This window comes from Pteronotus mesoamericanus, unplaced genomic scaffold, assembly GCF_021234165.1.
Source record: "Pteronotus mesoamericanus isolate MK-2021 breed Mesoamerican mustached bat unplaced genomic scaffold, CSHL_Meso_final contig_164, whole genome shotgun sequence".
NCBI lineage: Eukaryota > Metazoa > Chordata > Mammalia > Chiroptera > Mormoopidae > Pteronotus > Pteronotus mesoamericanus.
In genome coordinates, this window is record NW_026555065.1 from 4,960,380 (window position 1) to 4,974,767 (window position 14,388).

The window sequence follows — 14,388 nt, forward strand, 5'->3', positions numbered from 1 at the left end:
CGAGGATGATCTGAGGGTACAGATGAGAAGGGATAGAGGCCTATGGAAGGTGGGGAGTGGGGAGGGCTGGAGGGCTCCAGAAAAAGCCAGGTTCCTTTGCTTGTTGAAGGGTGGGGAAGGCCAAGGGCTCTCCAGGTCTTGGGTGGGCTCAGGCCTCGGAGCTAGCAAGTGTCTTGGGCTGCCTCCTGAGTGCTGCCAAGGCCCAGGGAGCTAACTGGCGCTGTCAGCCATGGCCTTGGGTGCCCCTGCCTTGAGTGGATGCCTGCAGAGCCCTGCTGCAGCCTGCTTGTCTGTACGAGCGCCCCTAAATGCTATGCGTGTGAAGACCCTCTAATGGCCATGGACCACCCTGCCCTGAAGCAAGCATGCAGGCAATACCCCTGTATTCCTTGACCTTGCTTATGGTCGGTAGGGGTGCTTATCCTACCCCAGTCCTCCACGGGGCCTGACGCATGCAGTGAATGCCAAAGAGGCTGCTTGTGTGCCTTCTGCCTCCACCTCGAACCGCGCTTTGGAACAAGTGTCAAATTAACTTTGGCTCTTCTGTCTACACACCCACCAGTCCAAAGGAGAAGACAGAGCCCCAGAACAGCGGAAGACAGAGCCCACTCAGCTGAAAACCAAGCGCCTGAGGGAGTACACCCTCAAATGCCACTCAAGCATGCCTCCCAACAATACCTACATCAACTTTGAGCGTTTTGCTCATGTGGTAGAGGACGTGGCTTGGGTAGAGCAGGGATGCCGTGCCCTAGCAGGGACCCATGACACTATCCAGGATGATGTGGAGGCCCTGGTCTCCATCTTCAATGAGAAGGAAGCTTGGTATCGAGAGGAGAGCGAGAGTGCCCGGCACAACCTGTCCCAGCTCAGGTACGAGTTCCGCAAGGTGGAGTCCTTCAAGAGGCTCCTGCGAGAAGACATCCAGACCACAGTGTCCGGCCTCGGGAGCATGGCCAGGAAATTGGACCACCTGCAGGTGCAGTTTGAAGCTCTGAGGCAGGAGCTCTCAGCAGACCTACAGTGGATTCAGGAACTGGTGGGCAGCTGCCAGCTGGAGAGTGGCCGCACAGGTGGCCTGGGCTCTGTGTTCCGCCCGGACGCCGGTGAGCCACTAGCGGAGCTGCACAACAGATCAGGAAGCGAAGAAGTCTTGGCCGGCTTGAAGCTCTGAGCACAGGAATCTAATCAGTAATGCCCCCTGGTTGGCATGCACAAGCGTGTTCCCAATTCCCCTGCTGGGTATTGGCTAGAATTTTCCTGCAGGGATGTAAGTCTGTAGCGTGCATAGCCTTCCACCCCCCTCACACAATCCAGAATCACAGATGTGCTGGCGAGTTATTCATTCTGCACTTCCTCTCACCAACCTGGTTTTCTGGGAGCAGGGCTGGCAGGGCAGCCAAGCTTTTAAAACAATTGAGAATAAATACCTTTCAATGTATCTTTTTTCAGAGGGAGGACGGCTGGCCCTGGGGAGATGCTCGATAACTGATTTGTCATAATGGGTTTGTGCACATTTCACTTCCCGCCTATATGCCTTAGAGATTGCTGATCTTGGGTAACATTAAGTTAACTGTGGGTAACAGTACATCAGCTTGGTGCTTTCCTGTTTCAGAAGGAGGAATTTAAAATGTACAGAGAAAATATTACTTTTCATTTGCATTGACATCACTTACCAAGCACTTATATCTTTGATCACTATGTCTTTGATCCTTGACAGAACTTTGTGAGACAGGAAGGTGGGTGGCATTATTATTGCTGTTACTATTATTTTCATGTAACTGATGAGGAAGTTGACTCAGGGGAAAATGATTTACTCAGGGTCATTCATACTTAGTTGATATACATGAAACAGAAACTCAGGATGCCTGACTCTAAGGTGAGGTGTAGAGAAGAGGTGTAAGGTGAGGGAAGAAACTGTGAGGCTTTGCTGTAAATATTCACCTTAATTTTAAAGTTCAGATCCCACGGGTCAAACAAGCAACTTCACATGTTCTGCCAAGTGTAGGTAGAATGCCTCATCCCTTCAGATGATTGTCCGGAGAACTGTGTCCTAGAGGGTGCTGTTCATGGTTCCTATCCAGCCTGTGTCTGTCTGAAGATGAGCCTGCAGAGCAGGAGGAAAGGGGCGGCATCTCAGCCTTCTCCCCCTTTCCCCGCTCTGGCTACGGGCCTCAGCCTTGTGTGGGAATGAATGCCAAAGGGGACTCGGCCAAAAGTTTCCTTTCCTTACATACTTAGGTCATTGGGCCCTAAACAGTCTGGGAAACTCCATGAGAGTTTTTGAAGAGGGTGGACATTAAGACTACGAAGCACAAGGTTCAGTGGTACCTTCTTGACCCCAAGCTTTGAGCACATGTCCCCTAGGACTGTATGATCTTATCACCTTTTCCTGGAGGAGGACCCAGTCAATGGATTCATAGAGACAGAGCCTGGAGTGTGGGCGCAGGGCTGTGCTAGAAGCTTGGGGGCGGGGAAACAGATGTATCATTTCAAAGTGTCTTAACAGACTCACAAAACACCCTTGTCAGAGAGGTAGGATAAATGTTACTTCCAATTTGGAGATGAGGAAACAGAGAGCGTGTGATTTACCCAAGGTCATAATAGTGGCAGAAGTGAAGGTCTCCTGCTAAGTCTGATGCTCTTTCTGCTTCTCCTCACTGCCCCAGGCTGCAGGAGTTCCCTCTCTGCTTCTAAGGCAGGTTTTACTCAGATTCACCCATCCATCCATTCACAAATAATTTCTGAGCACCTACCAACTGGCAGGCACTCGGCTTGGCACTGGGGATACAAAGTTAAGAGGAAACAGGCATGTTTCCTGCCTTCAGAAAGTTTGCATGCAGGTCAGTGAAGGATTCCAACATTAATCAAGAACATTCTACAAATGTAGAACTGGAGCTGGAACATATTCTAAGAAAGAGAAGTATGCGGCACTGCAGGAGCCTGCAGTGGGGGTCTGATCTAGTCAGGGAAGGCATCTGTGAGGTGGTGACGCCAGAGCCGAGATTAGCTAGGCAAACTGGAGAGAAAGAATTGTTTCCTACGGAGCCATCATGCCAGGCCTCTGTGGTGGGAGGAGAAATGAGAGGCTGAAATTAAGCAGATAGAAAGCTGGAAGGGAGAGAATAAGAGTATTGTGCAGATGTGGCTGGAGAGGACATAGGACCAGCAAGCCCCTGCCATGATAAAGAACTCTGCCTTTATCCCAAGAGTCATGGGGAGCCGTGATGGGTGCCCGGCTAGTCTTGGCCTGAGGTGCTGGGGGGAAATGCCCAGTGGGCAGCACGGATGAGAAGTGATTTAGGATAAAACCTGAGATTTTGATCCCATGAAACCATTTCTTCAAAATCTTACCTCTTTTTCTATTAGCATGCAGGATTGTTTCTAATATCATATATAATATTTGTAATAGAAACTTTTTTCATCAAATATAAGAAACCATGTTTACATCTAATATAAGACACGTCATTATTTTATGCACCAAAAGGAAGAAGAATAGAAAGCCCAAGATGGGAAGTCCAATAGGAGACCCCCACATACAAAGCTGGAACACCCTCAGAGACAAAGCCACCAAGAGAGAGGAAAACCAAGGGAACATGTATGACCCAACCTTGACACTAGGTGGCGAGGTGAAAAATCGTCCCTTGAGAACAGTGGCTCCAGGTCGGTGGTCCTCAAGCTTTCTGAATTTGCACAGTTGGTGTGACCTGAAAGAACCTCAAGCAGAGAATCTCACATCAGACAGTCCGAGGCAGGGTGGCCCCCAAGGGCTGGCAGAAGCAGCGTGAACACCTGCGTCCTCCTCAGACCGACAGTTATGATAAGATACCATTGATTGGGAGAAAAGTCCTGATTTCAGAGATCCAAAAATGTGCACCTTGGAATCAATCAATGGAAGATGGCGAAGCTGTTCCTATGCCCTGCCTGAGAGAACTGGGACAAATCGCCCACCTGCAACCTCTCCAAGAACTTACCTGCCCTGTCACAGGGTGCGACGTTTGCATATGGCATATGTCTCATTTGGCATATGACACTGTAAATATTAAAGGTCCTTTGGGCATGTCAACAGACCTTGACCTCACACAGCCAGGTTTTCTAAGGAAAGGAAGCCCCCGATTGAGCAACTCAGGGGAAGCTCTTCTGTGAACATCAAAATAAAATACAATAAAGGAGTAAGACGGTGGTGATGATTTGAATTAGGGAGGCCGGGGAGAGGGAGGGAGAATGGTTATTTTAGAATCGTGGCAGCAGCCACACACTCTCCGTGCTGGGAGGTCCTCAGAAGTGAACCACTGGCCACCCTTAATTTACGGCATTTTACAGGACAGGCCTAGTCTAAAGTCACCCAGATAGTCGGAGCCATAGGAGGTTTTCCTCACAGTAGGGCAAGTGTCTCTTCATGTTCAAGTCTGGTCACTGATAAGGATTTGTCATTTAGACACCTTATAGATAGATCCTTTTCTGTATTAAGAACTTTTAAAGACAAATCGAAGAGAACTGAGAAATGCCCCCAAGTCTTTAGAGGAAATCAGAGAAGACTGTGACCTTCCTCTGTCACCTGGCCAGTCCAACACATATCACCTTTTGGCATCAGAACCTGCTGTCCAAGGAGGCCCAGCCAGGGGGCCTGCTGAACTTCTCCTCACACGCCCACAGCTGGAATTTAACCAGCGGGGCCAAGGGCGGGGGCGGGGGGAGGCATGCTGATGGTCCTTAGTATCTGCGCCTGAGTATCGGAGTGTCCCTGGCGCCTGCACTGAGAGGGAGGAAGGCTGGGGGCACTGCTCTGCGAGCAGACCCACCCACTGCCAGGCTTTTCATTCCCCTGGCTGTTCACAAAAGGTCGGCCGCTGTGCTCTGTGCAAGTACCATCCCGGGCTGTCAGGGAGGGGAGGTTGAGTGAGTGACACCTTCCTGAATAACGGTTCCCAGGGAAGCTGGGGAGTCAGCTCCTGGGGCAGGTGCCCATGGCACAGGATTACTCCGCTTGTACCGGGAAGGGGGGTTACCGGTGATGCTGCAGGTGCAGGCGGGCCGTGAAGGGGTGGGGAGGATTAATAATGACAGCGGAAGCCAGAATCAGTCAGCCTCCTCCAGGCAACCCTCCCAGCACCGCCCACCTCCCCATGGCGATTGTGAACGGGGTGGCGTCCTGGCTCACTCCACCACACGGTACAGTCGGATCGTGTGCGAGGCAGCTTTGTGCCCAGATACCATCCCCACTGTAAATGCCTCTGGAAGCGACATTTCTCCTTTCTCCTTTGTCTGTGAAACTCTTGGCCCGCGGAGAAGACTGCCCTGGAGGAGAGACCCGGCAGTGGGCATGTCTGAGGAGCAGAAGGGGCCCGTTCAGTTGAACAAACACTGATTGTGCTCTGGCTCCGGAGAAAGGTGACAGATAAGGACAAGACAACTCCTGAAGAGAAGACTCAGTGTCTGGGACAAACGGGGAGGGGACCTAACCAATTGAGAGATGGGAAAGGCCGTGGTGGATGGTAAAATAGAGGTACCAATATTCCGGAAAACAGGAGAGAGAGGAATTCTGACTGACAGAAGTTAGGAGTGGGGGCTAAGGGCAGAAACGTTCTCAACATCCTCTGCTCCCCCACCCCCAACTATTTTTGTTATGGAAAAGCTACCAGGGGGAATTTGGAGGGATGGGGATAAACCCAGACGGGGGGCCAGGAACCTGGACTGTGAAGTGGAGTTTAAGGAGAAGGAGACGACAGATATTAAAAGGGAGAGTTTTTGTTTTTAACTTTTTGTTATGGGAAAATTTAAAATGTACACAAAAGTATCAAGAATGGTATAGAGAATTCCACGTACCAATTACCAGCTTCAACAGGGAGCAAGTTATGGCCAGTCTTCTCTCATTCATCTCCACCACTACTTTTTCTGGAGTATTTTAAAGCAAATTCAGACTAATTTAACTCATACATTCTCCAGCTTGAATCTCTCATAAGGGCTTTTCCTTTTAATATTACCACTGTGTCACTATCACACCTGAAAAAATCAGGAATAATTGCTCACTATCATCTGGATAAACATTCCGTACTCACTTGTCCCCATTTTTCTCAAGGGTGTTCTGTTATAGTTGGTTTGTTCCAATCAGGATCCAAACAGAGTCCACTCATGGCATTTGTTTGTTATGTCTCTCAAGTCTCCTGTCTTATGTAACAACAGTACAGGAGGGCAGCTTTTGAAGCTTTTCTTGGGGATAAGAAATTGCTCAGAAGACTGATGGCCCAGGAGAGTGGATTAAAAGTGTATCCGTGCTGAGAGCTGCCTCAGAAGAGTGAGAGCAGGTCAGGCAAGGAAGGGGCATTCCTGCCTCTTTCCATTATGTGTTTGATGTAGGGACAACCTGCAGGGACACATCCTTTGTGTGGCTCTCCTTCCCCTGCCTCATTTATAAGGAGGCAGAGACTCAGGCTCCAGTAAGCATCCCGAGCTCCTTTCAGGAGGTGAGGTGAAACCAGCAGGGTCCAGCCTTCAGCCAGCTAAAGGGAGAAATGGGGGGCACCTGCAGAGAAACTCCATTAAAGGAGATTGGGGAGGAGGAGGCCAGAATGACCTCCTCCCAGCGGAGGGAGAGAAGTGTACGCCCAGGTGTCCCTGGCCTTTGGTGGAGGATGGGGCTGGAGAGACGGCACAGATGGAGGTTTGAAAAGGTGCAATCTTGTTTGCAGTTTCTAGAGGAGGCCTAGTATTTTAGAGAAAATCTTCCGGAGTGCCTCTCCTGAAAAGCTAGGGTGGCTGCTGCGTCATCACCCCGCACTGTGCACGTGGGTGCTGACCCAGCATACCCCGCTGGGCTCTTTCAAAGGCATTTGCATCTGCCAAACAAGACCTGACTTCAGCCACAGCATTCTGTCTTCTTGACATTTTTCTGAGCCATCAAACATGCTCACAGGAGCCTGGTCAGAATTGCCCAGACTCTGGTATCCCGAAGGACGAAGGAAAACAGGCCGGGGAAGGTGGGCAGGGTCTGTTTGCAGAGAGGAGGGGGTGGGGGTCAGGAGAGGGCAGAGCAGAACTGCATCCCTCCTTCATATTCCCAATTCAATCAAAAGTGTTGATGCCACATTTCTTCTGGGAGCAGATTTCACTGAGGATTTACATCTCTGACTTTCAAGGCTTAGATGAGAGTGTCAGCAATTGGTTAGCCCTCCTAGCAACCAAGGAGACTCATTGATTAGGAAAGACCAAGCTGACAGATTTATCGCCCCGGGGGCCTCCTCCTTAAAGTGCATGCTGTTTTGTGTAGCAGTGTAGCCAGGACCCAAGAAGTAATTGTATCACCTCCTTTGAATGGCCTCTGGGGATGGTCCCACCTGATACACATTTTAGTTGGTCGCTGGCACTGCTGTGACCAGTTGGCAGATGGGATTCTCATTAACAAGACTCCCCTAGCCTGCAGGTTGACCTTCCAGGCATGGGGTTTAGGCATTCTCTCCAGGCAAGGGCGCCGATCACTAAGTGGATGAAAAGGGGTTCCTTTCCTCCCGGAGTCTACTGATCCTGCCTCATCAAACTCTCCAAGCGCAGTGCAGGTGTCCACTGCAAGGGGTAGGCTCAAAGGGGAATGGGAGATATTAGTGAAGTTAGAGGCAGAAATGTTTGGTGGGTTGGGGAGGCAGGAAATCACCTTGGAAAGGAGACACTGGTTTCTGGGAGGTGCAGGGGAGGGGAACTAACAAAAAATAAATGCAGAATAAAATGTCAGTGACATGCTGTGAAGAAATAGGGCACAGGCACAGTGAGTCATGCAAAGCAATTGGGGTGCTATTTTATATTGGATGGTCAAGGAAGGCCTCCCTGAGGAGGTGACATTTAAGCAAGGACCTGAACAAAGTGACAAAGTGAATATGTAAAGGAGCGAGGGCAGAGCCCTGAGACCTTGGGTTCCTGGACTAGCAAGCAGACCGGTGTGATGAGAGCCACAGCAATGGGAAGGACAGAGGGAGGAAATCAGACTGGAGGAGGACCCATATGGTCCAGGCTTTGGGGGTCTTGGTGAGCATGTTGAGTTCCATTAGGAGTGCCAGAAAGCTGCTAGACAGGCTTTGATACCAGGACCAGACAGGCTCGTCCTCTTTTGCGTCTCCCTTCCGGGTGAGACCTAGACCCAGGGCTGGGCCGGCAGGTGGGGCAGCAGCGGTGAGACGCAGTTACGGAAAGCGCTGGGAGAGCTCAGCCTGATGGCCCTCTGCTCTCTTTTCTCTTCTCGTCCCTTCTTACCCTCCCTCCTTTCCTTCTGCACTCTTTGGGCCAAACCACTGTGTTCCAGTTTGGAAGGGTGACTCGCCCCAGCTTTCTTGTCTTCTCGCACACGGCGGGTCGTGTGCACCGTCCTCTCTGGCCCCCACAGAACTCTGCTGACCCTGGGCAGAGCTGTGAGGAGTCACTGTGTTTGGACTCCTTCTCATGATGTTATGGCTGCTGACCCAGGTGCCTGTGTCTCATGGGCAGGAGTGAGCAGGTCCCAGGTCCTAGGATTTTATTCCAGTTTGTCTCTTCAGCGGCTCAAGGAAACAATTTCACCCTGCAACTATTAAGCACCCACTGTTGTATGCTCTGAGTGGGGAGGCTGTGGGGCCGGGGACATTGACAAATACATGAAGAAAATTCCGTGCCCTCGAGCTGTTTCCCACTGGTGGGATGACGCCCCTGCAGAGCTGACTGGGATAGGTGACATACGTAATAAGGGAGCTCACAGGTGTTTTGGTCACATTCGGGAGAGGGACTTTGTTTCTTGGACATTGTCTTAAAGGAGGTCCCATTTAAAATGGGCTTTGAAACACACCGAGGCCTTCCAGGAGGGAGGGGACTGGGTGGACAAGGGAAGGTCCTGCCAGACGATGTTCAGTCCCGGGCAGTGAGAGCCAGCAGCATGCACAGGCCTCCCCCGGTGCCTCGCGCCATGATGAAAAATAAACAAGCGTGGTTAACAGACGAGATCAGCACTCAGGAACCAATGAGCTCCCTCACTCCTCATTCACGGAAATGCCAGATGAGGCATTGCTGTGAGGAGGCTGTCAGAGGCAAGAGAGAAAAACAGAGTCGGATGGGAATTGATGGATCAGCCTGGGCAGTTCATTTGCTAGAGGTCACGGAGTCCTCTGAGAATCGATGAAAGCTATCGACTCTGCAGAAGAAATGTGTATCTGTACTTAGACACTAAATTTTTAAGTTGATATATAATTCACATTTTATAAATTTACCATTTGAAAGTATACAATTCAGTGGTTTTTAGTATATTCATGAGATTGTGCGGCAATCATCACTATATAATTCCAGGACAGTTTGTCACCTCCAAAAGAAACTTAATACCCTTTAGTAGTCATTCCCCATTTTCCCTCTCTCTAACCCATGGCAACTAATCTATTGTCTGCCTCTGTGGATTTGCCTATTCTGGACATAGTATGTAAATAGAATCATACAGCCTATGGCCTTTTATGTCTGCCATCTTTCACTTATAATGTTTCCAAGATTCATTCCTGGTGTAGCATGAATCAGCACTTCATTCTTTTCATGAGTAATATCCCATTGTGTAGAGGGACCATATTTTGTCTATCCATCATCATTTTATGCACATTTCAGTTGTTCTCACTTTTTGACTATTGTAAATAATGCTGCTGAGAACATTCATGTACAAGTTTACACACTAAAATTTACAAACCATTTCAGAAGTTTCACAGAACCCCCAAAACCCCATCTCTTGATCTCTTGGTTTTGGAAAATCTGGTTTATATACAAAGTGTGAGGAATTCAAGAGGGAATGGACTCATCAAATTGTATACATTACATATGTCTAGTTTTTTGGCAAAAAGAAAACTTTTTAAATAAATAAATTTTAAAAAGAGAGGGTGGAGAAGGCAGGAAAACTATCAATAATTTATTGAGCGTCTCTAGGTTAAGCACTTTACATACCCACATTCATTTAATCCTAAACAACCCAGTGACACAAGGTTATTTATTGTCTGCTTGTTACAGATGAGAAGACTGAGGCTCAACAAAGTCATCCACGCTTCTTGGAGAAGTCAGGATTTAAGTTGAGCCTTGACTGTTAGGCTGTGAAAGGCACCTACACATTCTGTTTCCTCTTGACCTCCCTCAAAGCCCCTACTTCCCTCCATTTATTTTTGGAGTTCTCATGTCCTGTGTGCCAACTAAGGCGTCTATTATGTGCCCATAAGGAGGCACAACGGACATCCTAGACTACTGCACAATGACCTTTCCCCAAAGTGATTTGTGGCCGAAAGCCCTGCCTCCCTCTCTCCCCCTTCCCGGGGCTCAGCCTCCATCCTGGTCAGCACATGTGTCTGGCTATGGTAATAACAGCTCCGGGGCACCAAGGGCCTCTCCTGAATAGCTGAGACATCTGTAGACATTGCCCTCAGTGTGACATCCCTCCGCATGCGCTGCCCAGTGGGAAGGCGCCAGGGTCAGGCTACAGAGGGTGTGTGGTCGGGGGTTCTGGGGCGAGGGGCTGGCTGCTGTCTGAAGCTCAAGGTCAGCCGCTGTGCTCTACTTTGTCTCCCAGCCGGTGGACAACCAGCAAGCTCTGGTGCGCAGGGAGTCCGTGGTCAACCTGGAGAACTTCAAGAAGCAGTACGTCCGCAGACGGTGGAAGGTGTGTCAGGGCTTAGGGGTGGAGGGCCACCGGTGGGGGGACTCTGGTGGGGTGCTGGTTCCTTCCAGGGTCTCTGTGCATGTTCTCACCTGGCAGCTCCTTTTCTCTCCCTTCCTCAGCTCTCTTTCAGCATCGTCTCCTTGTGTAACCACCTCACTCGCTCCCTGATGAAGAAGGTACACCTGAGGCCGGAGGAGAACCTGGTGGGTAATGCAGCGTCCTCATCTGGGGTGGAATTCAGGGGCGGCCTGGAGCTCAGGGATGAAGGGGAGCAGGTGGGCCTCGACTGTTTCCAGCCAGCTCCGTTGGTCCTGCCTGCCGCTGCCCTGTGATTAGTGGAGGCCTCGCGTCCAGAGGGACCATGGAGCGGTGCCAGGAGAAGCCTAGCTTCTGGGGGACTCGAATCCTCCCCTGGTAGGCCTGCAAAGGGACTGCTGCTGCCACAGCGCTGCCCCGGCCCTTCCCTGGGGACCTGTAGCCTGCTGGGGACCTTGAGGTCTCTGGATAAAGGGACTACCACAAGCAATCCAGAATGTATTCCTGACATTCCAAAGATCTGCTATAGAGTGGGAGCTTTATGTTTGCATTTCAACGGTTCCATTTCTGTTTTGCTTTAGATTAACATTAATAGTAATAATAATTAGATATCTTATATTTGATTAGCTTGTTACACTTTTGTTACATTTAAATTAAGACACTTATAATACATTGATCAAGAGTGTGGCCTCTGGAGCCAGACTGCCAGGATTCACATCTGCCACTTAATAGCTGTGTGACTTTGAAGACATTACTTAACCTCTCTGTGCCAAAATGTTATCATTTGTAAAAGGAGGTTAACCGTAGTTCCTGCCTCATAGGGTAGTCATGAGTATCAAATGATGACATATTCTTAGAACCTGGCACTCAAGCACTCAATATGTATTAGCAGTTATTATTGTTGATAAAATACTCCTGCAGACTTTAGAGTACAGTGCCAGTGCTTCTGAATGCAGTGTTAGTATGTCAGCTGTTACAGGTGCCATGGAGAGATGCTCCCCACTGCTCACAGAGTGTGGTGAGGGCCCCAGGCGTGTCTGGGATGACACAGGTCAGGAACAGAGGGTGCCTGCTTCTCAGGACAGGGCTGAAAGGCAGCTTCCTGAGACAGATGGACAGTCAGTGCTGAGCAACCTTAGTACACATAGCACTTGGGCTGAATCCCAGGACCCAGCACACCCTCTTTGTTCCTCCCCACCCTGCCCCTGCTCCCTCACGCCCACATCCTGGGGTCCTCTTTCTTCAGACTGAGCCTTTTTTTTTTTTTAAGATTTTATTTATTTATTTTCAGAGAGAGAGAGGAAGGGAGAGAGAAAGAGAGTGAGAGAAACACTGATGTGCGAGAACATTGGTTGCCCCTCACACACTCCCAACCGAGGACCTGGCCTGAAACCCAGGCATGTGCCCTGACGGGGAATCAAACCGGTGACCTTTTGCTTTGCAGTACAATGCCCAGCCCCCTGAGCATGCCGGTCAGGGCCTGAGCTCTTGTTGATTCTTGCTCTTGACCAGGACGTGAGGATTTATGGCTCCAGAGGACTGAAACAACTGAGTGGCTTCGGCCAAGCCATGTCCCTTCCCTAGTCATTTCCCTCATCTGCTATAAAAGGAATTGGGCTCCCTCCCTCTGAAAATCCCTGTTAATGACAGACAGACTTTCCCCCAATTTACTTTTTTATTGTTTGGCTCTGACGCACTCTAAAAAGTTGACATTCAGCAGAACTTGAGTTATTTTTATTGTCATAGCCGGGCTTGGTCCAGGATTTGGCTAAAGTTGATCTTGACCTTGGATTTCCAGGTGGCTTAGGCCAGAGGAGGGCAAGAAGGCCCTGGGAAGGCACATGGCATGCCTTTCAGCTGCGTTGCCCTGATAGGAAGCAGGCCATAGGGAGACAGGACCAGGGAGTATTGAAAGGACTATACATTTCCATTCTAATGTTTGTTCTTGTGTAAACTTTTAAAAATAGCCCTCTCTTTTAATGCTGAGCATCATTAGCTCAATGGCTCACCCTACAAGTGGAAAAGGATTGGGTTCTAGATATCTATTATAAAGTTTTCCCATAGGGACTTCCCTTTTTTTTTTTTTTTTTTTTAAAAAGAAAAAGGTCCTTTTGCTTGGAAAACATTAAAATTGAACATCTTAAAACAGATATTTTTATGACTTGCTTAAGTCTTTCTGAATTAGTACTTCTTTTAATAATTTAAATAGTTTGCTAGATCAATGTGGCCTGAATGAAGATGACTCCGTGACCTCCAGAGCCTCAGCTTTGGTGTAGCCATGGAATGTGCTTTATTCTTCCTCTTTCATGAAAATGGAAAAACTGCCCAGCAAGCCTTGCTCAAGGTGCTGCCCAAGCCAGTCAAGGAAGAGGGGGCGTGGGGTCACAGGCAGGAGAGGTGCTGGTGACTCCCTTCTCTCCCCGCCTCTCTAGTCTGAGTTCAGGAGACCTATCAGCTCCCAGGCCATGTATCCAAGTGGTCTTAATCCTGTGGCAGCCACCAGATATAATTTTCATTATTGTTATAATTTGGCTTCTCCTGGCACCCGATTCCCCTAGATGCTCTGCCTATTTTCCTTCCTCCTGGGAAGGAGGAGGCCTCAAGGCATTTGGTCTGGCCCCAGTTCAGGCCCTTCCCCTCCCCGACCCACGCCCAGTCTCTGGACGGAATGACGGCCTTCTGCCTCTCTGCCTTGCAGGCCCCTGGCCCAGGTGTACCAGGCCAGGTTGCCCAGCACAACCCCATCCCTGACATCTCATGATGCTCTTGCCCTGGGTCTCTCTTCTTTTTTTTCTAGAGGAATTGTGAGAGTGACACAGAGGAAGACATTGCCACGAGGAAAGCCCTCCACTCCCGGAGGAGGAGCAGTACCTCCTAACTGGCCTGGCTCTTGGTGGTCACCCAGGAAGCCCAGGCCCAGCAGGGCTTCCTTCTGTGCAGACTCTTGGTCCCTGTTGGTTACCAGCACCCAGGCATTCTTCATGCCTGAACTCTTTGCAAGAGAGATGGGCCTGCAGGATTCTGAAGAGTTTGCAGGGGAGCCAGAAGACCCTGGGAGCTGTGGCTGTTTTCTATGGAGGAGGTGCCGCCATTCCCGAAGCTCTTATTCGCCACAAAATGGGCTCTTTCCTGTCTGCCAACCTGAGAACCTGGGGTGCGGGTGTGGACTTTAGAAAACAATGTAAATGGACGTTGTCATCAAGGGTGAAGACTCAGGCAGTTTTCCTCACAAGGTGAGGGAGTTCGGAACCAGCCTGGTCAATAATCATACCAGGAAGACAGAGGCCTCCCCCATGGGGACAAGCCAAGCGAGTGAAGTGAATCTTGGGTGTGAGGGACCAATCCTGTGACCTCGTAGAACCCACGTGGAGTCAGCATGTCAGGCCGACCAACATATCAGACTTTCTAAAGCAGCCCATTGCCAGCCCACTATATTGTAAATTTTTTTCATTTTTATTAAATGTTTGGTTTACCTGATGTTTGGCTTCTTCTAGGACTATCTGCATCAGGATATGTCTGACTCTGTGGGGGCACCCAGGGTTAGGGTGCTGAGTGGATAGTACTTCGGAAGGTCATGTTGAACCACTCCCTCTGGACTATATAAAGCACCTGCCTTCTATACCCTTCCCTAAATCAGCCCGGAGTCAGATATGGCCCATGATGCCTATGCTGTCTCTGCTACTATCGTCATCACCCCTGATGGCGTGGGCTGAGTTCTG

General features: G+C 49.7%; 1 protein-coding gene across 5 annotated transcripts in view; it reads left to right on the plus strand.

Moving 5' to 3' along the window:
- DAPK2 (death associated protein kinase 2) overlaps positions 1–14,122 on the plus strand; it is a 108,078-nt gene extending 93,956 nt beyond the window's left edge. For 2 of the 5 annotated variants that reach the window (XM_054565303.1, XM_054565305.1), the window contains exon 10: positions 563–3,553. In XM_054565303.1, coding sequence (XP_054421278.1) covers positions 563–1,171 — 609 coding nt within the window. In that variant the 3' untranslated portion in view covers positions 1,172–3,553. Of the gene's footprint in view, positions 1–562; positions 4,218–10,543; positions 10,634–10,752; positions 10,837–13,466 lie in introns of those variants that run through there. The other 3 variants (XM_054565307.1, XR_008528423.1, XM_054565306.1) reach the window with 3 other exon arrangements.
- The last annotated feature ends 266 nt before the right edge of the window (positions 14,123–14,388 follow it).